The sequence below is a fragment of the Cucumis melo genome, chromosome 8, assembly GCF_025177605.1.
Source record: "Cucumis melo cultivar AY chromosome 8, USDA_Cmelo_AY_1.0, whole genome shotgun sequence".
Lineage (NCBI taxonomy): Eukaryota > Viridiplantae > Streptophyta > Magnoliopsida > Cucurbitales > Cucurbitaceae > Cucumis > Cucumis melo.
The window spans coordinates 32,336,471-32,362,594 of record NC_066864.1 but is presented as its reverse complement, the minus strand read 5'-3'; the positions used below and the strand labels follow the sequence as shown (position 1 = coordinate 32,362,594).

Sequence of the window (26,124 nt, the reverse complement as noted above, 5' to 3'; positions counted from 1 at the left end):
ATTTGGGTAGATCTACGTAAAACAGAGTAGATAGATGCTACTTACAAATGAAATGACTTGTGGATCTACATGCGGTGCAGACAACGGGCAGTGAGAATGGTCGATCAACAGTAGGAAGCAATGGACGACGTCGGTGAGGGGAGCATGATCCCCACATCTGTATACACGAATTGCACATTATCCAAAATGTATTACTCTTCAATTCGCATTTACATCTAATTTCGAGTAAGCTTCGTCGTTATGGTCAGGGCCATTTGTGGTCAAAGAAATCTTCTCATATGATGCTATAGAGATTACCTCTTTAGATGAGAAAAATGTATTTAAGGTAAATGGTCAAACACTCGAGTCATACCATGAAAATTAAAACTGCATTAAAAATTTATGTGGATTTATTGTAAAATACCTTCATAAAGAGTACCTTAAACGTGCGTTTGTACTTATTGCATACTTATTCGTTATACAAACGCATTACCTTTTGTGTCTTCATGAAAAATGAAAAACCAAATTGGGTCTTCATCGTTCATTTCCGCACACCGGCTCTTCTTCGTTCGTCTATCCCTCTCATCTTCTTTTGTCCGACGACCGACCGGCACTCTGGCGTGCCACTGACGCCATTGCGGGCCTTCTTCGTTGCCGTCAGCTTTTTGCTTCTTCGTTGACTTAACGCCTAACGCCGCACTGGAATCATCTTCTTCGTATATTTGTGCTTCTTAATCGGTAAATGTCTCTTGTGCTTTTGGTCTTTCTTTTTCTATTGAATAGTAAATAGAAACGTGTAATTTGCTCTATAGTAATTTCATTATTTTGTTCTGTAAATTTTAAAATCAAAATAAATCAAGAACTTGATTTCAAAATTGCTAACGGAAAGGTTCATTGAAAATGAGAAATAAAAAACAAGAACAGGTTAAATTCTTTCCTTTCTAAATCCGGAAACAAGAAACAGAGAAATTAGCGGTGGGCTGCCGCACTCTCAGCTTTTCCTTGGATGTGGAAATCGAGTTGGACTCAGCAATGAATTTAGCTAATTTTGGTTGTAGCTCATTCTCCTTGTTTTAATGCACTATATTTCTTCTAAAAATATTAGACTAGGTTGCTGCTTTTTCGTATATAAACTAGTTGATCGGGTTATTTTTAGCACATTTCCTATGTTTCATTTTTTGATTTCTTGCATCTGGATTGGGATTTGGGAAATAGAGAGGGTTGTAGCTGCTCTTGGTCACTGAGATTGTGTGGCTGAATGTTTTTGAAGCGTTGATTATGATGAGAGGTTTAATGTGAAAATGCTTATTCCTCTACGTTTCAATTCTTCAAGAAAGTAATTTTGTTTCAGAATAAAAAAAAGGTATTGTTTCTTAGTCATGTAGTTTTTATAGAAAAATTGCTCATAAATATATAAGATAGGATTATCAAGTCATTTCCTACGTTTAATCTATGAAGTATAGACATAGATAGGGTAGAGGGTATTGCAGTATTCTCGGGTTTAAGTGTTTGATTTTCTGGTTGTTCTTTTTTCTTTTATTTTCTGTTTTATTTGAACTTAAAAAGTCTATTAGACTTCCCATTTGGATTGGGTTGAATGAAGAGAGTGCATCGCTTAGCGTATCTTTTCAGAAGATATTTGTATCTAAAATTATGCATAAAAAAAGAAAGACATGCAGACTCACGTAATTCAAGTGTTAGAGACATTTCATGTTTTCTCTCTTTGTATCTTGTTCTATTTGCTTGCATACTTTAATTTATTTTCTTGTCATTTTAGAGGCAGTGTCAAATATTGAGCATAATTCAATATCAAGTCCCTTCGAAAGGAGAAAATGCTTTGGCTACCATTGATCTTCGGCCAATGGAACGATCAATTGTTCCATATAATGCTCCTTGAGGATTTAGACCAAATGCAAACATCGACCATCAAGTTTGGAATCATCAATCATGTTATTGTCAGGTCATCAGATTGTCATATATACAACAAAGTTTAATCTTGATGGAAATGTGATTGCATCTGGGTCTAATGACAAGGAATTTTAAATGGAACGTACATGGGGATTGCAAGAACTTTATGGTTTTGAGAGGGCATAAAAATGTAACTCTAGATCTTCATTGGACTATTAATGGATCTCAGATGGTTAGTGCCAACCTTGATAAAGGGTTGAGAGATGGTTGCCAAGATTGGAAATCAAAGCGTGATGTTTATAGTAAAGGGCAGTTTAGAGCATTTAACATTGAAGTTCACTGTTTAATAAACATTAAGAACATTCTTAAAATATGAAAAAAATTAAATAAACGTCGGGAGCATTGAAGGACAGTTGAATGAAAAGAATAATACTTGTCCCAACAAAGTCTTGACTTATCACGATGCTTCAATGACATCTCGTCTTGTTAAAATCAAAGGTTCGGTGACTTTAGGTGTTCATTAACTCGAAATTTGAAGTTTAGAGCGAGGCTCAACATGGAAGATCCTCAATGATGCCCTTTTTATGGGGGATGGATTAATGTTAGAAATCTGTCTCTTGATTTTTGGATAGTCGGTCATCTTTGTGTGATTAGGATCAAAAGTAGAGGCTTATTTAACGTGCTGCCAAAACAACTAACCTTTCTAATTGCCTTGAATGAGTTGGGGGATCCTTTTGTTCATATTGTATAGTGACCTAAGCATATATGAACAAAATATATTTTGTTGTAATGTATATTGCTTAGGTCATATATGCTTAGGTCACTGTACAATATGAACAATATACATTACAACAAAATATACAAGTGGGAAGTAAAGAAGGCGAGAAATATTACAAGTTAGGGTGCTTGTTATATAATCTATGCATAAGTTTCTTTTGAGGATTTGTCGTGTTAGGCTCTAAGTGAGTGACTTTTAGGCGGATGAAAGATGTTATGCATTGAAAGGTGCATTCCTATTCATGCATTGCTAGCTTTCTAGAAATATGCATGTTGTGCAAGCTTTCCTCTCTATCACCCAAGTGTAAGCGATCTTGATTGTCGAAGATGACAAAAGCATGGCCAACCAGCATATAGAAAATAGACAAATTGCTATAATCAACAAACAACAAATTTAGTAAGTCATCCCATTTGACACAAAAACCATCATTCATTGACAAATAAAAAATATAAAATCTTACAAAATGAAAATTCTACCAATGCCCAACAACTGCTTCTTTAAGGAATTTTAACAAATAAATGGTGTCCACAACAAATTATTCTATAACTGAACAGTACCACCACAACCGATCTAACATAACTTCCAAACTTCATAATAAACATATGAAAATGGTGGGGAAAGGGAATGGAGGTTGGGAAAATGGTAGGTGAAAATGGTGGGTTTTTGTATGTATAAGTTTGAAATGGAGGTGATGAAGATGGGAAAACAACAAGAACAAATGATAAATTAATTAAAATGTGTAAAATGGGAAATTGCCCCACTGTTGCCGACATTGCAAATGTTCACCGTTGACGTTGCAGATGTGTTGAAGGAGAAGGGTTTTCATGCAAGAGAGCAAGACTCAAATATCAAATGGTTTTTTCGTTAGGAAAAATTTTCTAAGGGCAAAATTGACCTTTCACACCCAATTTTTTAACTCTAACTTTTTTTCAAACTCAATCCTAGGGAGCCGTCGACCCTTCCAAAATTGGCTTTTTTTTTTTTGGAATTTCCCAAACATCTTCACCCCCGTTTTGGTGATCGATGTATAGCTAGTTTTCAATCCACAACACCCTCTAGTGAAAGTTTCCCGCGAAATCACCCAGAAATCGGTTCAGCAATACCTACTCTAGGGGCTTCACTACGACAAACATGATTGTCGGCGTCTTGATAGTGACCCACCAGAACCTTCTTTCTCTCCTTCTCGATGAGTTTTGGCATTGACCCACACTTCGATTGTAGATTTGGACTGGTTCGAAGGGATTAATTAAGGTTTATGGTTAATTTTGGGTAAGAATACCCATTCTCAACGATCTCTCATGAACTGAGTTCTAGCCTCTAAGCATTGTCTTAATTGTTTAGACTTCTAGGAAGTGACATACTGCAACTTTAGTAATTTCCACATCCTTTTTCAACGATAAATTCTGGCCTAATTATGTTTTGATTGTTTTAATTTAGCAAACGTTTGAAAGAATATTTTGTTAGACCTCTCATCAAGTTTGATTACAAAAGAAAGAATAAAGAACACATGTAAAATGTGGTAGGGGGAGATAAGTCGATGAGCTGTCTAGTATAAATAGGAGTTGTTTAGGCGGGAAAGTGGGTTGGCATTTTATGTGAAATTTAGTTGTTGCATCTTGAGAGAAAGATCAACAAAGTGTATTTCTGAATTGATATTCTATTAATTCAGATTGTAAATCTATATTGAAATAAATACGAATTTCATACCAAAGATAGAGTTTTATCATATTTTGATTGTTTGAAAATGTGTTTTGTATGATCTGAAGTTGATCGAATTTCTTTTGTATGCTTTATTCCAAAGTACGGTTTTGGATAATTTGAAATAAAATGTTTTGATTGATTTTGAATTGGAAGTAGGTTTGTTTTAAATTTATCACACATGCAATTGTTGAAAAGATAGAATGGGTTTTTTCTTTTATGAATCTTGAATTGAATTTGCTAATTTGGAACCAGATGTTTCGTTTATGCATGTTTGAAAGAAAATGAATTTAAAAGGATATGGGCGTTGCTGATTGAGTATTTTTGTATTCGTTTTTGCTTTCTTCGATATTTTTTTTGTGATGAAAGATTAAGTGATGGTTGATAGTTTTGAAAGAAGTAAAGTTCGACAATCTAGCATGAGACATCAAAAACTGTTTTTTTTTTTTTTTTTAATTAAAGATTTTATAGTTTATCTGAGAAATTGTTTCTAATACATCGCTTCTGCTTGTTAAAGTTTCTAATGGTTATGTTCTCTACATCATTGTATACTAGCTCTATTGAAAAGCACCGGCGGGTACCCTAAATTCCGAAGGAGAGGAACACACACTAACACTTCTAGCTTGACATGGACTCCATTCATGACTCTCTCAAGACACCAAGCCTAAGGTCGCATTCTCGTCCTTACTCTGTTATTTTTAGGTTTCTTAATTGTCAACATTCTTTCCTTGATAGACATGAAGTATAAACAACAAACTGTTGTTCTCCATCATTCTTAGTGGAACTCAAGAGAATCAATGTTGTTTATTTCATGTTTTTTCCCATCCATTCACCTCTTTGTATTTGATGAAGATGATAATTTCGTCAACATCAACCATAACTTTTGTCTTTCAAAGATGATTTTGATCTTGTGATTTATACCAATGCAGTGACCCTCTTCTTTTTTCTTTCATGTTGATTTGGCCTTCTGTATCGAAGTTTCTTTTTTTTTTTAATTGTTCTCTTGGTAACATCTTAGTTAGTTGGAATCCCTTCCTTTATAAGGGGTGTTTTGGAGGGCTCTTTTGTAATCCCTTAACTTTTGGCTTTTTTTGGTTGTTAATTCTAGTGGTGTACTATCCAATAGGGGTAGATAAAGTTTTTGGACTATGACAGAACACCAAGTAATTATGTTCTAATTTGATTGAAAATTACTTTACAAAGAAGAATTGTGATAGAACTCAATCTACTTGTAATGAACTTCAATCTTTATTCATATATGGTATGGGAACTACAGTAGGTTTGAATTGAGTAAAGGTTACAATCTCTCTTGTTCTTCTATCTCTCAAGAAGTGACAAGCTAACTACTAAAATTCTCTCTGAATTTTCCATCCCCCTTTCTCACCCAAACTAACTACTATTTATACTTAGTATTAACCGACTTAACCACTAACAGAATGGTTGCCCCGCTTCACACGCTTCACACGTGAGACTTCCCTTTCTTTCTCCTACTATATTGAAATCTAATAAGAGGTCTAACATTACTCCCCCTCTCCAAATTCACCTTGCCTCAAGGTGAAGATCCGGATAAAGTCGCTGCATATCTTCATAGATTTCCCATGTAGCTTCATGCCTTGGTAGTCCTTCACAACAAAGCAACACTTCCCAACTTCCAGCTTTGTTCTTCTGATAACCGAGTACTTTTTCAGGCTTTGCTTTCCATTTATAATTTTCATTTACATATTGAATAGTAGGTCATATATTCGTGTGCTCTCCCACCAACTTCTTTAACTGAGAGACATGAAATACAAGATGTATAGAAGTATTCTTTTGGAACTTCTAATTTATAAGCAACTGAACCAACTGTCTCTAGAATCTTATAGGGCCTGAAAAATTTAGGAGAAAGCTTCTCATTTCTTTTCCTCCTCAATGACAGTTGCCTGTAGGGTCTGATTCTTAAGAAAACCAAATCCCCAACTTGGTACTCAACATCTCTTCTTTTGGGGTCCGCATATTTCTTCATCTGATCTTGAGCTAAACGTAGATGTTTTCGTAGAGCTCCCAAAGCAATATCTCTTTCTCTTAATTGTTCATCCACCGTGGAATTAATTGTCTCACCATCACCATAAGACAATAAAGATGGAGGTTTCCTACCATACGCCACTTGAAAGGGAGTTACACCTAGGGCCTTTTGAAACGTGGTATTATACCAATATTCAGCCCATGGAAATCACTTTGCCCATTCTTTAGGTTTCTCACTGCAGAAGCATCCAAGATATGTCTCCACCCCTCTGTTTACCACCTTCGTTTGACCATCTGATTGTGGGTGGTAGGTAGTACTTTTATTCAATCTTGTACTAGACATTCTAAACATTTCCTTCCGAAAATGACTGAGGAAAATTTTATCTCTATCTGACACAATAAATGTAGGGAAACAATGGAGTCTAATAACCTCTTTCACAAAAAGTTCTGTTATAGTTTTAGCTGTGTAAGGATATTTAAGAGGTAAGAAATGACTATATTTGCTTAACTGATCCACCACTACAAATATCACCTCATAATCGTTAGCCTTTGGTAATCTATCCACAAAGTCTGTGGATATATCACTCCATATTTGCTGTGGAATTTTTAACGGTACTAATAAGCCAGCTGGAGACAGAGCTAGTGTTTTGTTTCATTGACATGTCAAGCATTCCTCACAATGCTTTTTAACGTCAGTTTTCATCCCTTCCCAATACAATTTACTAGCCATTCTCTTGTACGTTCTTAAAAATCCCGAGTGACCTCCAACAGCTGAGTCATGATAAGTATTTAGAATTGGCTGGAATTAAAGTTGAGTTTTTTGAAATTACTAATCGGTTCTTATACGTCAGCATGCCTTTCTGAATTGAAAACTTTCCATCTGTTTGTTCTCTTAGTACATTCAGTTCAGTTATCACTTTTTGGAGCTTAATGTCACTTTCCACTTCCTCCTTGATAGTCTTCAAATCAATCAAGGTTGATACTGATATGCCACATAACTGTACATCTGGTGGCTTCCTCGACAGGGCATCCATAGCCTTATTTTCAAGCCCAGGTTTATAGATCACCTCAAACGAATACCCCAACAACTTAGCTATCCATTTCGGATATTGGGGCTGTATTACCCTTTGCCCCTTTGCCCCAACAGGAATTTCAACGATCTTTGATCAGTCTTGACCAGAAATTTCGCTCCCAATAAGTATGTGTTAGAATTATTAGAATTATTTTTGGAAAGAATAATATATAAGATTTTATTTCTTAAATATTTCCTAGATATTTTCTTTTCTTACTCCTATTGTACTCTATTTATTCTCTCCCTTTGTACCTATTGTATTCATATCAGAAAATAATAAAACTAAAAACATCGTGGTTTTTCTCCCAGTTCTCGGGTTTCCACATAAGCCGGTTTCATGTTTATTGCTTTCAATATGGTATCAGAGCGAAGCAACAACGAAACCCTAGAAAAATTTTAGGAATCACCCGGACCAAAACAGTTGCCGCCGCCGCCGTGGACACCACCATGGAAAAACTACTCCAACGGATTCAGAAGCCACCGATCTATCCAATTGGCCAACCCTCGCCGCCGTCCGCGTAACAGTCCGACCAGAAAACCACTTCAGGCGCCACCTTTGTCGGGCGCGTGGGCCCACGCGCTGCTGTCCGTGAATCTCACCGCCCATCCCATCCGCTTCTACACGTCATCGCCTGTCCAACCGTCTCACCCTTCCAGTCATTCGCCGTCGCACGCGCTGCCCATCGCCGTCGGACAGCAACCTTCAAAATTGTCAAATCTGTACAGCAGTGCAAATCTGTACAGCAGTACAAATCTGTCAGTCGACCCTTTACAGCAACCTTTCTTCTATAGGAACGGGGCTGACCAACACCATAACAGATTAGGGATTGAAGCGGGCGAGTCATCGGCACCCTCCGATTATGGGCAGCCATATGTTCGTGGTCTCGGGATTAATCAAACCTATAGGAGAGCTGTTTTTGAAGTTAGTACATCCTTGGCATAGACCGATCTATCGATGTATTCCAAGAACCCGGTAATTTCGCTTCCTAACGTGCCTTCAAATTATATAACTAACTCTGTTGCCTTTAGTGCTCAATCCTTGACCCATGATAATGGGAAACCAATTCTCGTCTGTGAGTACTGCAAGAAACAACGGCATACCAAGGATCAGTGTTGGAAACTCCACGGTTGGCCCCCAAGAGGTAACAAATGCTCTTCCAACGAGCAACAAAACTTAAGGCGTACTGATGTTAGGGAGACTGCCAGCACCTCTCAGCCCCATTGGCCCTACTGCTAGTTAGACCAGCTCTCCTACTATAAGCGCCATTGCTCAATCAGGTATGTCTCAGTCCCTTGGCCTTATTAATGTTGATGGGACGAATCTCTGGATTTTGGACTTGGGGGCCACAGATCACTTGACAGGTTTCTCGGAGCACTTTGTCACTTATACCCCCTGTGCCGGTAATGAAAAAATTCGGATAGCCGATGGCTCTTTAGCCCCGATTGTTGGGAAAGGACAAATAGTCCTCTATGACGGTTTCTCTCTCCATGTGCCTAAGCTTTCTTACAATCTGTTATCTATCAGTAAGATCACCCGTGAGCTGCACTGTAAAGCTACTTTCTTACCTGAGTCTGTTTGCTTTCAGGACTTGAAGTCGGGGAGGACGATTGGCACTGCCCGACATAGCAGGGGACTTTACATCCTTAATGATGATACCTCCGGTAGTAGTATCTCTACAACTAGTTTACTTAATGATGATACCTCCGGTAGTAGTATCTCTACAACTAGTTTACTATCTTCCTATTTTAGCACCTCTGAACATGACTTTATGTTGTGGCATTTTCGGTTAGGTCACTCGAATTTTACGTATATGAAATATTTGTTTCCCATCTCTTTCTTAAAATAGATGTCTCCTCGTTATCTTGTGATGTGTGCATTCGGGCAAAACAACATCGTGTTTCTTTACCCTCACAACCATATAAACTCACACAACCGTTTACCCTTATCCATAGTGACGTTTGGGGTCCCTCCAAGGTCACCACCTCATCTGGGAAAAGGTGGTTTGTAACCTTCATTGATGATCATACCCGTTTTACCTGGGTCTACCTTATCACCGATAAATCTAAGGTTTCTGCTATTTTCCAAAACTTCTATCACACCATTGAAACACAATTTCATAAAGAAATTGCTATTCTTTGGAGTGATAACGGTCGGGAATTCCAAAACCATAATCTTAGTGAATTTCTAGCCTCTAAGGGGATTGTTTACAAAAACTCGTGCGCCTACACTCCTCAACAAAATGGAGTGACCGAGCGAAAAAATCGTCACCTTCTGGAAGTAGCCCATTCCCTTATGCTTTCCACTTCCCTTTCTTCATACCTGTGGGGAGATGCTATTCTTACAGCAGCTCATTTAATCAATAGAATGCCTTCTCGTATCCTCCACCTTCAAACTTTCTTAGAATGCCTTAAGGAGTCCTACCCTTCTACTCGTCTCGTTTCAGAGGTTCTTCTTTGTGTGTTTGGGTGTACCGCTTATGTCCATAGTTTTGGCCCTAATAAGACCAAATTTACCCCTCGAGCTCAGGCTTGTGTGTTTGTTGGGTATCCCCCTCACCAGCGTGGTTATAAATGTTCTCACCCACCGTCCAGGAAATACTTTGTCACAATGGATGTTACTTTCTGTGAGGACCGACCCTATTTTCCTGTTAGTCATCTTCAAGGGGAGAGTGCAATTGAAGAGTCTAACAGCACCTTTGAATTTATCGAACCTACTCCTAGTACCGTGTCTGACATTGATCCTCACCCTATAATCCTACCTACAAACCAAGTTCCTTGGAAAACATACTTCAGGAGGAATCTCAGAAAGGAAGTCGGGTACCCTACTAATCAACCGCCGGCTCCAGTCCAAGACTTTGAACCTCCTCGAGACCAAGGTATGGAAAACCCTACAGAACCTTGTATTAATAATACGATGAGTGAGAATGACAGGTCTGATGCTGTTGTTCTTGAAAATATGGAAGAAAAGAACCGTGGTGATGAGACTGAGGTTAGAATAGAAATCAGTAATGATGAAGTTGAACAGGGCCATACAAGGAAACATGATGAGTAAGATCCTTCTCTTGATCTTCCTATTGCACTGAGAAAAGGTACTAGGTCTTGTACAAAGCACTCCATATCTAATTATGTGTCATACGAGAATCTATCACCACAGTTCAGAGCTTTTACTGCCAGCCTTGACTCTACCACAATACCGAAAAATATTTATATTGCTTTAGAGTGCCCTGAATGGAAGAATGCTGTCATGGAAGATATGAAAGCTCTTGAAAAGAATAACACTTGGGAGATTTGTGCCCTACCTAAGGGACACAAGCCCGTGGGAAGCAAATGGGTATTCACTCTCAAATACAAAGCAGATGGAACTCTTGACAGACACAAGGCAAGGTTAGTTGCAAAAGGATTTACTCAGACCTATGGTGTTGATTATTCAGAAACTTTTTCTCCTGTTGCTAAGTTGAATACTGTCAGAGTCCTTTCTGTTACTGTAAACAAAAATTGGCCTCTATATCGCTGGATGTTAAAAATGCTTTTCTGAATGAAGATCTAGTAAAGGAGGTCTACATGAGCCTTCCGCCTAGTTTTGAAGCCCAGTTTGGTCAACAGGTTTGTAAACTCCAAAAATCCTTATATGGTCTAAAACAGTCACCCAGAGCATGGTTTGACAGATTCACTACTTTTGTCAAGTCCCAAGGATACAGTCAGGGACACTTTGATCACACTTTATTTACAAAAGTTTTCGAGACAGGGAAGATTGCAGTTTTGATAGTTTATGTGGATGACATTGTTTTGTCTGGAGATGATCAGGCAGAAATCAGTCAACTTAAGCAGAGAATGAGTAATGAATTTGAAATCAAGAATTTGGGAAATTTGAAATATTCCCTTGTAATGGAGGTGGCCAGATCTAAAGAAGGCATCTCCGTGTCTCAGAGAAAATACACCCTTGATCTGCTAACCGAGACAGGTATGTTGGGATGTCGTCTTGCTGACACTCCTATTGAATTCAACTGTAAACTAGGAAACTCTAATGATCAAGTTCCAGTTGATAAAGAACAATATCAGCGCCTTGTAGGTAAATTGATTTACTTATCTCATACTCGTCCTGATATTTCCTTTGCTGTTAGTGCTGTCAGCCAGTTTATGCAGGCTCCCTATGAGAAACACATGGAAGCTGTCAAAAGAATTCTGAGATACTTAAAAACGACACCTGGTAAAGGGTTGATGTTTAAAAAGACAGACAAAAAGACCATTGGGGCATATACTGACTCGGATTGGGCAGTATTTGTTGTTGACAGAAAGTCTACCTCTGGTTATTGTACCTTTGTTTGGGACAATCTAGTAACTTGGAGGAGTAAGAAGCAAAGTGTTGTGGCTAGAAGCCGTGCCGAGGCCGAATATAGAGCTATGAGTTTGGGTATATGTGAGGAAATTTGGCTCCAAAAAGTCCTGTCTGATCTACATCAGGAATGTGAGACTCCATTGAAGCTCTTTTGTGATAATAAAGCTGCTATTAGTATTGCTAACAACCCAGTTCAGCATGATAGAACTAAACATGTTGAGATTGATCGATATTTCATCAAAGAAAGACTTGATAGTGGGAGCATATGCATTCCGTACATCTCTTTGAGCCGACAGGTTGCTGATGTCCTCACCAAGGGGCTTTTCAGACCAAACTTCGACTTTTGTGTTAGCAAGTTGGGCCTTATTGATATTTACGTCTCAACTTGAGGGGGAGTGTTAGAATTATTAGAATTAGTTTTGGAAAGAATAATATTTAAGATTTTATTTCCTAAATATTTCCTAGATATTTTCCTTTCTTACTCCTATTGTACTCTATTTATTCTCCCACTTTGTACCTATTGTATTCATATCAGAAAATAATAAAACTAAAAATATCGTGGTTTTTCTCCCGGTTCTCGGGTTTCCACGTAAGTCGGTTTCGTGTTTATTGCTTTCAATAGTATGATCTCTATCTTTGTACAACAAGAACAATTGCCAGTAATTCTCTTTCATAAACCGGTCGTGTCCTGTCTCTCATAGCTAGTGTATGGTGGTAGTAGGCTATTGGACGTTTAGACTGAATCAAGACAGCGCCAACACCATAACCCGATGGATCTGTCTCTATTTCGAACAGTTGATCAAAATTTGGTAGTGCTAAGACATGGAGGGCCATCATTGCTTTCTTCAACTTTGCAAATGCTTCATTAGCCTCCTCATCCCACTTAAACCCTCCTTTTTTAAGCTACTGAGTCAGGGGTGCAACTATGGAGCCATACTGTTGCACAAACCGTCTATAATAACCGGTCAACCCAATGAATCCTCGAACTTCCCTGATGTTAGTTGGCTTCGGCCAATCAGCTATAGACTTAATTTTTTCCAGATCAACTTCAACACCCTCTCAAGAAATGACATACCCCAAATACTCTATTTTTGACCGAGCAAAATTACATTTTTTTTTCTGTTTGCATATAGCTCATGTTTCCTCATAATAGAGAAAACCAACTCCATGTGATTCACATGATCATCCATATCTTTGCTATATACTAGAATGTCATCAAAAAACACCAAAACAAACTTCCTAAGATGTGGTTTGAAGATGACATTCATTAATGCTTGAAACTAGGAACTCATAGTGACCTTCATGAGTTCTGAAGGCAATCTTTTCAATGTCTTCATCAACCTTTTGAATCTGATGATATCCGGACTTCAAATCGATCTTAGAAAATAGGGATGCTTCACACAACTCATCAAATAACTCTTCCACCACTAGTATGAGAAATTTATCAGGAATAGTAGAATTGTTTACAACCTTATAGTCTACATAGAAACGCCAACTACCATCCTTCTTCTTGACAAGAAGTACAAGACCGGAAAAGGGACTAGTGCTAGGGCAAATTACTCCTGAAGCAAGCATTTTCCCACTAGTTTTTTCATCTCTTCTTTTTTATGATAACCATATCAATAAGGTCTTACATTTATAGGACCAGTTCCTTTTTTTAATTGAATATGATGTTCAATGCCCTCTACTTGGAAGCTTATCTGGCCATTCAAAAACATCTGCATATTGATCCAATACTGACAACACATGGTTTATTTCTCTCGGAATCACATCAGCTTCACAACAATCAGCCTTGACTAGGCCATTCACTTCTATTGCCCGTCGCTCAATAAAAAATTCTTCATATTGTTCTCCCCATGGCTTCATCATGCTTTTCAAACTCTAGCCTTGGTGAGGCTTGGATCTCCTTTGATGCAAATTTGCTTCCCATGACAAGTAAATGTCAACGACAAATTCTTCCAATCCACCACAGTTACTCCTAATGAGTAGAGCCACTGCATTCCTAAAATAATATCCACTTCTCCCAATTCTAACGGTAAAAAATATTCCCTCACAGTCCGGTCCTTCAGCTACACTTCTAAGGCTTCACAAATTTCCGTGCCTTGAATGGCGGTTCCCGAACCCAATATTACTCCATAATGTTTTGTCTACTTGGTAGGTAATTGCAGCTTCTTCACTAGCATTTCAGAGATAAAGTTGTGGGTAGCTCCATAATCTATCAATATTATCACTTCCTCTTCTTGCAGCTTCCCCCTTACCTTCATAGTTCTAGGGTCATTCAGTCCCATCATAAAGCACAACCCCTTCTCTTTCTTGCTTGAAACTTAACATCAGGCAAATGCTTCGAAGTCCCTTCCTTACGTACTTCACCAATGTTAGAGCTTCTTAGGGTGAGAGTTCTTATTGGAAATGTAGCATTTCCTTTGTTTTCACCAGCAGAGTAACTCGCCTTTGCCTGTGCACTTACTATAGATTGAGGTGAATATTTTCCGCTAGAAAATCCATTCAAATTGGCCTCTCCCCTAAATCCTTCTCTATTCTCAACTAACGGTGCTATTTGCATCATTTCAGCCAGGTCTTTAGGACGACAGAAGGCTACTTCAGCTTGGATCCAAGGGAACAATCCATTCATAAACGTCTCCTCCACCACTCTTTCTTGCAAGTTGGACAGTGGTGCTACAAGTTTATCGAATAAATTTCTGTACTCCTCTACTGTTGTTCTTGTTTAGAAATCTACCACAAATCGATCCCTCCTTAGTAGATCTAAATCGAACTAGCACTCTTTCTTTCAAATTCGTCCAACTCAAGAATTTGTCTCTCTCCTCCTATGATCAGTACTTGTTTAAAGTTAGACCATCAGAACTAATTGTCAACACTAGCATTTTTTCAAATTCGGTAAGTTTATGGATCTGGAAATACCTTTCGTCGCGAAATAACTACGAATCAGGATCTTCTCCATCAAATAATGGCATTCCGATCTTCTTAAACTTATTTCGATCTCCAGCATCATCATCATTGTCAGATTTTTCTCGTTTCGGCCTTCTCCGATATATCGGTCTGCTTCAATATCACGGCTGGAAGTTGCTTCGTTTTCCTTTCCCTTCGTTGTTGATGAATCGCGTAGAACCTATTGAAAGCAATTAACACCAACACGAGGCTTACGTGGAAACCCGAGAATCGGGAGAAAAACCACGATATTTTAGTTTTATTTTCTTATGAATGAATACAAAAGATACAAAGGAAGAGAATAAAGAGAGGAGTAGCACGTGTGAAGGAGGGACCATAGTGATGAGAGAAGTTGGTGGGTATAAATAAGAAAAGTAAAATGAGAGGGAAAGTTAGTTAGAATTTGGGAAATGTATTCTGTTCATCTTTGAGAGAGAATATAACAGAAGAGAGGGGAAGGTGTTCTGTATTTCTTGAATTGGAACTCCTTCCAATTCAGTTTATCTTTCTATTGTATTAGCAATTCGATTCTAAGAATAAAAATGAATTACTCTTTGCATCCTTAATTCCATGTTTGAAACCGAGTTCCAACAGTCATGTCCTATTTTGTGATAGAACACTAGTAGATGTTCTTTATTCAATTTGGTAAGAGAAACTTCAGTACAAAGAAATATCGATAGATTATGAATCTAGAAATAAAACACAAAATACTATAAGAAAACAAGAAAGAAACACACTCTAACTTCTTATTAATAACCACTACCATATGTAACTGCCTAAATATCTAAGTACCCTTTTACCCCTAACCCTATACTATTCTAGGTATCTAACATTTTGCTGGTGGAAATAAGCCAAGGGGTATTTATAAGATTACTGTAAAGATTTTAGTGGATGGTTTGAGGAAGGTTCTACACTTTTTTTTTTCATATCGTTTGGAAGACTGAGTAGCAGATCATCAAATTTTGGATCAAGTTTTTAGTATTAATAAGGCTATAGAAGATTATAGGAGGCGTAAACAAGAAGATTTTTTTTTTTTAAGTTTTATTTTCATGGTCTATGACTGTGTTTGGAACTTCTTGGATAAGATGTTGTCAAAGAAAGGTTTTGGGATTAAATGGAGGGTTGAATGTGGAGTGTTGAACTACTTCAACACGTCTACGTGTAAGATATCCAGCATCTGATGTTAAAAAACCTTGGGGGTAGGATCTTAGCATCAAGAGGCCTAGGACATGATAATTACCAATGTCTTCTCCAAAACTCAACTCTCGGACGTCCCCTCCCCGGCTCCCACATCCTTTATTTTTATTTATTTACTTTCTAAATTGGAAACTTGAAGCAAATCAGAACTTTGAGTAGAATAAAAAAAATAAAATAGAAGGCGTTAACATCCATGACAAGGTGAAATAAAACTAGAAAAATAAAATTAAAAAAAACCATATAGAAAATAAACTCTACGAAATTGCAAATAAATATTCCCACAATTAATCAATTTAATAAATATAGGAGTCACATCATCATTATTCATTATGTTAAGAGTTAATGAAATCTTAATGGTAAGGACCAAAGTAAGCTCTTTCTAAAAGTTCAAGGGCTAAAGCAGACATTTTAAAATGTGTAGGGACCAATATAGAACAAGATACAAAGTTTCGAGACTAAAATTGAATTTAAACCTAACTATTGGCGTGAATCTTCCTGCCACCTTTATTAAGAAATTCTTTTGACAATGTCTATCGTCTCATGCAAAGTTATAGATGACCATGATGAGAAACGGGGGTATGATCTCAAGAATACTGAGTTACTAAATAGATTCTTGATCGACTATTATAGGATCAAAATGACTAAAGAGTTTATCTTGACTTTTTCCACACAAGGCTAGGATGGGGTGTGCTCTTAATTGCTAAAGTTTCATCAATTCATCAAGAATTTAAAGAGGCAAGAAAGGTGGGAAATTCTATTTGCTTTACATTCTTGCGACAAAAAGGAAAGTATCTAATCCTATTCCGAATGTTCTATACATCTTTTCTCTTATCTGCAAAATTTCTTTTGTTTTCCAACCAAATAGCTGAAGATGGGTTATGACTCGGAAATGACACATTTTTAAAACATTCTTTTTTTTTCTTTTTATTAATTCCACTAGCAAATATCCTGACTCAATAAAATATATACATGTTTGGAGAGAATTTCATTTTGTGCATCTTTAATAAGTATCTTTAATCACCTACTGTGTGTAATGTTGTTGACTGGCCATACTTTATTTGACATTTTACTGTTTCTGGTATTTTAGCTAAATTTAATTCAAATTCCCTTCTTATTAATGAAGAAGAATGCTACCATTGAAACTACCATCATGACCATGGAATGTTTAGGGTTCAATCTTTTCATTTAACTTAACCCTCTGCTACGGTTTCCAATTTTTTTTCCTTTTGAGTACTTGATGGTGAACGTGAGCATGTACATTTTGTTTACAGACACAAATGCTCAGCATGCTATAAGCAATATAAGAAGAAAGAGCATCTTATTGAGCATATGAGAGTTTCATATCACTCTGTTCATCAGCCTAGATGTGGAGTCTGCCTAAAGCACTGCAAATCATTTGAATCATTGAGGGAACATCTAATGGGTGAGATAGTTTTGTGTATCTTTTATGGTAATATATCATAACACCATCTTATTATTTTCTGTCTTTTAGGTCCACTTTCAAAATCAAATTGTTCAAAAATTTTCTCAGAGCAAGGTTGTGGCCTTTGTTTGAGAGTACTTGATGGTCCCGAAACTCTCAGTGAGCACCAAGACATTTGCTGCATAACGGCACCTGTTCACCAAGTAAGTCGCTCTCTATGCATCATATATGATAAAAAATAAGGTTACTGGTAGTTCTCAAAAGAAGAAAAAGGTTACGGGTAGTTTATATTTTTATATATCAAGTAATTGAGCCATTTATTATGATATCATACATTTGATTGGGGCTCTGTTTTAGGGAACAAGTCTACCACCAACTGATTTATCCGATTGTTATGAAGAAGATCGTTCTGATCGAGGCCTTGGAGCAATAGCTATGGATTGTGTAATGGCTGGTGGAGGAAGTGATGGTGCACTGGACATTTGTGTTTGGATATGCCTTGTTGATGAGGATGAGAAATTGATTTTCAATACTTTCGTACAACCACAAATACCGATCACGAACTACAGGTACTTATTTGTGGCATTATCTTGTTCTCTAAAGAAGGTTTTAGCTTTTAGAATTCAGCCTATAGATGCTCATTTCCCAGTCATGTTGTAGGCACGAAGTAACTGGGCTAAAGGAAGAACATATGAGGTATGCTATGCCACTGAAAAATGTCCAGGAAAAAGTGTTGAAACTCTTGTTAAATGGAGAATCCATTGGGAAATTGAGATCGAATGGTGGTAAAGCTAAGCTTCTTGTCGGCCATGACTTGGAGCATGATTTAGATTGCCTGAGAATGAATTATCCCGATCATATGTTAAGGTGATTTTTACTAACTTGGTTTATAATTTTGTGTGGCTTAGTTCACTTTTATTGAAAATAAAATCCATTTGAACTTTGAAGTGATCTGCTGAACTGCAATGCACCAGAAAAAAAAAAAACAATCAACTACTACTTTTCAACCTTGCGCATTATTTTCTCTGGAAATAATTCCCACCATTGAGAGAAAACAATGTATTTTTTTCACTTCTTTAATATTTTTCCCTTTTTGTTTTGTTTTGTTTTTAATTGTTAAATGCACATTATTCAAACAACTTCTGCCTGAAATATTTTTATGCAGGGACACGGCTAGATATCATCCATTGATGAAAACAAATTTGGTTAGTCATTCTCTCAAGTACCTTACTCGAGCATATTTGGGGTAAGATACATTAACTATGATTCATGCTGCTTTAAAGAATGATAAACAATTTTTTTGTTATTCTTTCTTTCAATAGAAGCAATTATATTAATCAAATAATTGAAAATAAAGACCTATATTAATGTCTACAAAACTGGTGTAAATAGAACTAAGATGTCACCTAGCCAAAACCTAAACCTTAGGACTATGTGCAAAACGGCCACTGTCAATATTTTTTATAACAAAAAAATAAAGAGGCAAAAATTATGTAAAACTCTATACAAATCACTATAATTTGGCACGCCTTCCAATTGTTGGCTTGTTTGAACTATAAGGGTTTGCTATTATGGAGCTTTTTTTTGTTGCATCTCAGTATTATTTTCATCTGGTTTACTTTGTTTGTCTCCGTCTCTTGAGAGTTATTGTATCTTTGAGCATTAGTCTCTTTTCATTTTTCAGTAAAATATTACGTCTTTTATTTTTTTTGTTTCACTCAGCCCTAGATTGGTCTTTGAAGTTTTTGTTGTTCCTCTTAAGAGTTTGTTAGGAACCAAGGTAGTATGAGATGTCTTTGTCCCACATTGGTTAAAATGGGATGATTAGTATGGTTCTTGAGTGGCTAGGCTTTCCCACCCCTGGCTTTTGAGGTATGGTTCTCCAAAATGCTTAAGTAGCTAACAATGAAATCAGAGTTTTTTCAAGCTTAATCCTGTAGTCAAGCTTGAATTCAAAAACCCCCAACTAGAGAGGATCTAAGTGAGCAGCAAGAGTGTATTGCGAACAAAAGCAATGAAATTATGGATTCGTGTGTTATTTTTTATTAAATCTTTCATGTTGGGTCTTTAATGCTTATCTTTGTGCTCCAATACCTCTCGCACTGTCTTTATTTGCCATGTATTAGGTTGGCTCAATGAGATGACTATAGATTTTAAAATGCTTTGGAATACATGAGTTTTGAGTGTTTGTGGTCATTTGCATAGGAGAGTCATACGGGTCTATTTATTCCTAATTTCTAATGTTTATAGAGCTAGTGTTATATGTTTAAGGCTGCTTAGATATCCACAAGAATGAAAAAAACTATCCAACACATCATCATCGAATGTTTACAGTCAACTATAGATTCAATATTTTATAATCAGCTATTGTGAGGGTCAAGGAAATGAATTTGAAATTAGAATTCTCAATGGAAATGCAAATAACCAACGTTCTATATCTTCCGCATTGAAGAATCAAATTCATTTATCCTTGAAGAGTGGTTTTTCACATATTATTTAAAAATTTGACGAAGATGAAACATTGATCATGTGGATAATGGGAGAATGCTGTCTTCATAGGTGGGTTAATATATTCTCTTTATCTTGTTTCTAGTTCATCAAGGATGATCCCAGAGAGCTATGGTTTTGTAGGTATGATATTCGGCAAGATGGGCACGATCCTTACGAAAATTGTGTATCAGTTATGCGATTATATAAAAGAATGCGCAGTCTTGATCACCGTAGACAAGTTATGACCCTGTCAGTTACTCCTTCCTGTATCCAATATGTTGCTCCCAATCTTGATTCCCATAGTGCAAAAGATCTTGAAAAGATGACTCCAGATGAACTTTATGAGATGTCGAGAACAAACTTCAAGTGTTGGTGTCATGACTCAAGACGAGTTATGCAGACTTAGGAGCCAACCATTTTTGTTTTTGCTGGTAAGAGAATGACATTGATCATTGTGGTGTCTGCAATCTGTATAGAGAATACTTGTTTTGTTAAGAAAAAGGCGAGGTTCTTAGAGGAAACACTCCCATGGTACTTGTTGGTTAAAAAATGGGAATGATCTTATCTTTTGTATCTATTTAGCCTTTCAAAACTTAAAATGATAAAGGTACACTTCCCTCATCGGAGATGTCTTACCAATTTATGGTAGTGTTTTAGGTCTCTTATGGTGTTTGTTTTGTGATATAAACAATGAGCCTTGAAAACCCAAGGACCCGTTTTTGAAGGGTGAATGAGTTTGCTTATTTACCTAGATTAATATATATATATATATTTTTTGGCATCTACACTTAAAATGGGTTTTGTTTAGCCATTCGTGATTTTTGAAGTTCTCTCCCCTCTTTTTTTTTTTTTTTTTGAATATTTTTAGAATAAGTTAATTTGAATTTTTAATAAGAAGCATTGAGAAACAAATTAATAAGTTCTCACTAAAATAAAAAGGGCATGAAAAATAAGATTGATAAAATAATTTACATTTAGACGATCATTACTTAAAATTGCAAAAAGGTAAACATACAGAAAAATTATGATTTGATCATAAAGCGTAACTATTATTGCAAATATATAAGTAAATAAAATTTTAAATATATATGTAATGTTGCAATAATAAGTAAATAAAAATTCAAATTAAAGTTTATTAATGAAATATTTTGATATTTATAAAAAAATTAAATAAAAATTTATTAAAGATAGATATAAATAGTTTAATACAAGATTGGGATAATAAAAAGGAAAGATATTTCGGAAACTTTATTAAACTATATTTTTTTAAAATCTTAGAAAAAAATAAATATTATAGATTAGTGAAATATATTTTAGAAAATAAATATATAAACATTTATTAAAGATAAAGTTTAATTAAAATATAATTTTATTAAATAAATATATATATAAAGGATAGGTTAGGATAACTAATTGAAGATATTATAGATAAAAGATTCATATATAAAAGATTTGGTTCAACAAAATATAATATCCGAGTTTGAAAAATAAAATGTCTCACAAATGTCTAATACATAGTGTATGTGAAAATCATAACATACCACATAAATACGACGGTTTCCAAACTAGCCTTATATGGATTGAAAAAATTCTTTTTATATTTTAGATAAATAAGAGTGAATTAATATAACAACCAAGTATTTATTGTTTATTAACGATATATTTTGATATTTTTAAAAAATAATTAGGATAATTTTCATAAATGTAACAAAACACTAAACTATTTACGGCCCGTGTAACAAAGCCCATGAAATTAGTCATTTTTTAAATATTCCAAATTTATCATTCCGTCGTTCTTCTCCTCCTCACTGCGATTTCTTTCATCGTCTTCTTCTTTTCTTTTTTTTCCGCTACGATTTCTTTTCATATCTTTCTTCTTTTCCTCTTCTTTTTTTTTACGTCGTTTAAATTTGGGTAACCAAATCCAAACGATCGTCTACAAAAAGTAGGAAAAGGTAAAAGATCGTGTATAAAGAGTCTTCTTTTCCTTTTCTTTTTTATGTCGTTTAAATTTGAGTAACCAAATCTAAACGACCATGTACAAAAAATAGAAAATTTTTAAAAATCATGTATAAAGAATCTTTAAAAAAATCATTTAGATTGGAGTAGCCAAATGTAAACGATCGTGTAAAAAAAGTAAACGATCATGTAAAAAAATAAATCATCGTGTAGACAAATCTAAAGGATCGTATACCAAAAGAAATAAAAAAAAATTGTTTAACCAAATCTAAACTACCAAATTTTGAAAAAAAAAAATCGTTTAAATTTGGGTCCAAATCTAAACGATCATGTACCCAAATTTAAACGTAACCAAATTAAACGATAAAATTGAAAAAATAAATTGTAGACAAATCTAATCTACCAAATCTAAACAATCGTGTACCAAATATATGTTGTTGACAACGGGGCATTTTTTGTATTTTCCACGGTAGGTCTGTGGGATTTTTTCGTTTTCAGAATTTTTCTATATAATATAAATATTTTGTCACTTTGTTATATTTTTTAAAAGACTTCAAATAATTAAATAAAAATTTATTAAAGATGGATACAATTAGTTTGATATAAGATTAAAATAATAAAAAGGAATAAGATATTTCATAAACTTTGTTAAACCTATATTTTTTTGAATTCTTAGAAAAAAATAGATAGTAAGGATTAGTAAAATATATATTTTAGAAATTTCTAAAAATAAATATATAAACATTTACCGAAGATAAAGGTTTTATGATATAATTTTATTAAATAAATATATAAACATTTAGGGATCTTTTCAAAAATATAACAAAGCGGCAAAATATTTACACTGTATAGAACAATTCAGAAAACGGAAAAAATTCATAGGCTCACCGTGAAAAATACCAAAAATATCTCATCAACGATGTTGTCAACAACGCATGCATAATATATTTGGTACACGATCATTTAGATTTGCCTATTGTTTGGTATACGATCGTTTAGATTTTGCTATAATTTATTTTTCAATTCTATCGTTTAATTTTGTTAGACGATCATTTAATTTGGTTACGTTTAAATTTGGTCACACAATCGTTTAGATTTGGCTAAGCAATTTTTAAAATTTTTTTTGGTTTTATTTTTTTTTACACGATCATTTATTTTTTCAAGATTTTTTAGTACACGATCGTTTAGATTTTTCTACACGATGATTTATTTTTTTTTACACGATCGTTTACCTTTTTTATATGATTGTTTACATTTGGCTACTCCAATCTAAATGATTTTTTTAAAGATTTTCATACACGATGTTTTAGATTTTATTGTTTTTTGTACACGGTCGTTTAGATTTTGGTTATCTAAATTTAAATAACGTAAAAAAATGAGAGGAAAAGAAGAAAGAAGATGGAAAGTAATCACAGGGAACAAAAGAAAAGAAGAAATTCGATGGAAAGAATTCGCAATGGAAAAAAAAAGAAAAAGAAGAAAGATATGGAAAGATCAAACAACGTACAAAAAATAATAGAAAAATAAGAAAGACGATTGAGAGAAATCGTAGCGGTAAAAAAGAAAAAAAAAATACGACGAAAAAAATTGCAGCGAGAAGAATAAAGATTAAAAGATATTATTTATAGAGATAAAGATTTTGTTTAATATTCTATGGCAAATAAATCTAACAGAATATTAGAGTTTGAAAAATAACATACCACAAGATAAGTGGGAAGGGGAGAATAAAAAAGACACGCTCAGAGAATTTATTACAAAACTTATTAATTTAGTTCTCTTCTTCTTCTTCTTCTTCTTCTTCTTCTTCTTTTTTTTCTATAATTCCAGTGAGCTCCCCATATTTTGCCAGCCATCCATCCAATTCCCCTTTTAAACAAACCCACTCGACAGCTAACTAATAGCTCTTATTGAACGACATGTCGTTTGCAAAGAGCGCCAATCTTATATCTTTTTCGGAGCTCCGAAAACCCGCCCGGGTTAACTATAAAATCAGGACCATATCCATCACATTCTCCACTCGAAACTTATCCTTCTGATTCTCTCACAAGCGCTTGCTCGCTCTGCTTCATCTTCATCCATCCATGGGATCTCTTCCTTTCGGACTTCTTCAGGCTCCATCTCAATCTCCATCTCTCAGTCCTCATTACTTCTCTTTCTCCAAGTCTGAAACCCTAGGAACATCTCTTCGTGCTTCTTCTACGGCTTCTCTTGCAATCTCTACACCTTCATCTCCTTCTTCAATTCCTGCTGGTATGCGTTTGTTAGCTTCACTTGGAGTATTTACATCGTTTCTGTTCACTTTTCATTGCTTAATTTCTGTTCTGTGTTTACCTTTTTCAGTATATTGTGGCAGAGGCGATAAGAAAACGGAGAGAGGAAAGCGGTTCAATCATTCGTATGGAAATGTATGTGCCTATATGTTTTCTTGAGTTTCTGTTTGTCTTCGATGAGTTCCTCTATCGATTTTTATATTTTGAATTTTGTTGTTCGGGGGGGAAAATGTTCAGGCGAGGCCTCGGGACAAGACCAAGGGGAGAGGGACTCCGAGAGTACCAACTCCTCCTTCTCCACCTAGGAAGGATAAATTTGACGACGACGAGAAAATCAAGATCGAGATTGACGAGTCTCTTTTTGCTAGCTAGTCATGGAACAATCTAATTCTGTTTATTTGAATGTGTTTTCTTAATTCAGAAGGTACTTCCACTTCTTCTAATAGCATTATTTTGTATGAATTCTTCAGTTGCTTATCAGCTTCTTGAATGTGTTGTTCGTTTTGAGTCAACTCCAAGTACGGCCTCTCTATCTTTGTCTTTAACCATTTCGGAGCAGGAGTCTAAGCATCAATGCTTTATAGATAGTCTTTGCGTCAATACAGGCGTTTGTTTCAAAAAGAATTTAAGTTCACTTTCGCATACATGTTATCGGAGACTAGAGTTGAGCTATTTAAGATTAACGTTAGATATAGAAAGATTCTACCAGCTCCTTGTTGGTTTTGAAAAAAAAATTCAAGTCGTCTTAGTTTGGGTTTGTAAGGAAGCGTCAATTGCTTGTTCATACACTAAGTTCTGACCGGGAGTTTGGGAGGATTTATCCAATATTCTGTCTGTGATAGACCAATAGAAATTACTTAAGCCACCCTCGATAACGATTTTATCCCGTGAATTCCAAAGATGGTTTTCACATTTTTTAAGAAGCATTTGAAATTCTTAGTGAAATTCCGGAAAGAAATATTATATTTTGAAGACTACTTCTTTAGTTTTCAAATTTTGCTTTAGTTTTTGAAAACATCGGTAGAAAGTGAATAGAAAAGCAAAGACTTATAAGTGGAAGTATTGTTTGTAAATTTAATTTTTAAAAACAAAACTAAATGGTTACCATAAGAGGCCTATTGTACTTCATAATCATAATAAGAAAATAAACAAATGGTAGATACGACCTTGGATAGACTGTTTTCTATGAGAAGTAAACGGTGAAGCAAAGTTCTCTTGGCCGGCTTTTACAAATAATATATTTCTTAACTTGATTTCAGCCGTCTATGTTGCTTTTAATGTGTATTTTGGAGGTTCTACTGTCTCTCTATAAAGATAAAATGCGTTTCCTCGTTCGTCTAGTGTCAACCACTGCTTTTTAGATAACTATGCCAGTATCAGAGATAACTGAGGAGGAAGAAGATGTACCTAGGTTTATTGACCCTGAAGTCCAAAAGGAAAGAATCCGACAAATACTCGAGTATCAGAAATCTGTGTATTCTTCTTCTTCTATGTCTTCCTCTTCTAAATCATCTTGTAGAAGCAGTAGTTTACTAGACTTGATGAAAGCAGGAAACACTTCTCTGAGGAGATTATTTGAGATGCAACATACTAGTCTAGCCACCTATTTCCATAAGTACAGTGGATCACCTATGATAAAGTCAATTCCATTATGGGGCAGTGATTCTGATGTTGAAATCTTTGATGCTTGGGCATCCGTCAAGATTGGACTCTCACATAATTCTGGATCTCACAGAACTCATTGCACATCAAGTGGTGGTTCCATAGACAGAAAGACAGGGCTTGGGCATAGCACAATAGGTGTTAGCAAACACAGGTTAACTAGGAAAAAGTCGTTTCGTAAGCTACCTAGATTTAGTTTTTTGTGGAGTAGCGGGCGATTTAGAATCAGGTTCAGATTGAGACGACTTAGAATTCTGATTTGTGGTAAAAAATTCTAAAGTTGGATAGAATTGCTTACAAATTTGGCTTTAGAAGAGGTGTGTTTTATATCTAGTCCTTAATATTTTATTGGGCATTCAACACTTTGATGACTGTTCATTTTGGTCGATCTGGGTATTTAAATGG

At 35.5% G+C, this 26,124-nt stretch overlaps 2 protein-coding genes across 9 annotated transcripts; both read left to right on the top strand.

Moving 5' to 3' along the window:
* The first annotated feature begins 447 nt into the window (after window positions 1–447).
* On the top strand, window positions 448–20,449 carry LOC103491238 (RNA exonuclease 4-like). Of its 6 annotated transcripts, none has more exons than XM_051089429.1 (8): window positions 448–717; window positions 4,919–5,032; window positions 17,187–17,338; window positions 17,447–17,541; window positions 17,696–17,907; window positions 17,999–18,205; window positions 18,504–18,584; window positions 19,970–20,449. In XM_051089429.1, exons 2-8 carry the CDS (start codon window positions 4,992–4,994, stop codon window positions 20,232–20,234), a joined length of 1,053 nt encoding a protein of 350 aa, XP_050945386.1. In that variant the 5' UTR covers window positions 448–717; window positions 4,919–4,991; the 3' UTR covers window positions 20,235–20,449. The 6 variants fall into 6 exon arrangements, with proteins under 6 accessions (XP_050945386.1, XP_050945383.1, XP_050945387.1 ...); XM_051089426.1 differs by having other exon boundaries at window positions 17,408–17,541; XM_051089430.1 differs by having other exon boundaries at window positions 17,408–17,541; window positions 19,932–20,449.
* Window positions 20,450–23,698: 3,249 nt separating this feature from the next.
* LOC103491228 (30S ribosomal protein S31, chloroplastic) lies at window positions 23,699–24,569 on the top strand. Of its 3 annotated transcripts, none has more exons than XM_008451094.3 (3): window positions 23,699–24,037; window positions 24,128–24,192; window positions 24,295–24,569. In XM_008451094.3, exons 1-3 carry the CDS (start codon window positions 23,869–23,871, stop codon window positions 24,427–24,429), a joined length of 369 nt encoding a protein of 122 aa, XP_008449316.2. In that variant the 5' UTR covers window positions 23,699–23,868; the 3' UTR covers window positions 24,430–24,569. The 3 variants fall into 3 exon arrangements, with proteins under 3 accessions (XP_008449316.2, XP_050945281.1, XP_050945282.1); XM_051089325.1 differs by having other exon boundaries at window positions 23,789–24,037; window positions 24,141–24,192; XM_051089324.1 differs by having other exon boundaries at window positions 23,788–24,037; window positions 24,141–24,569.
* Window positions 24,570–26,124: the final 1,555 nt, after the last annotated feature.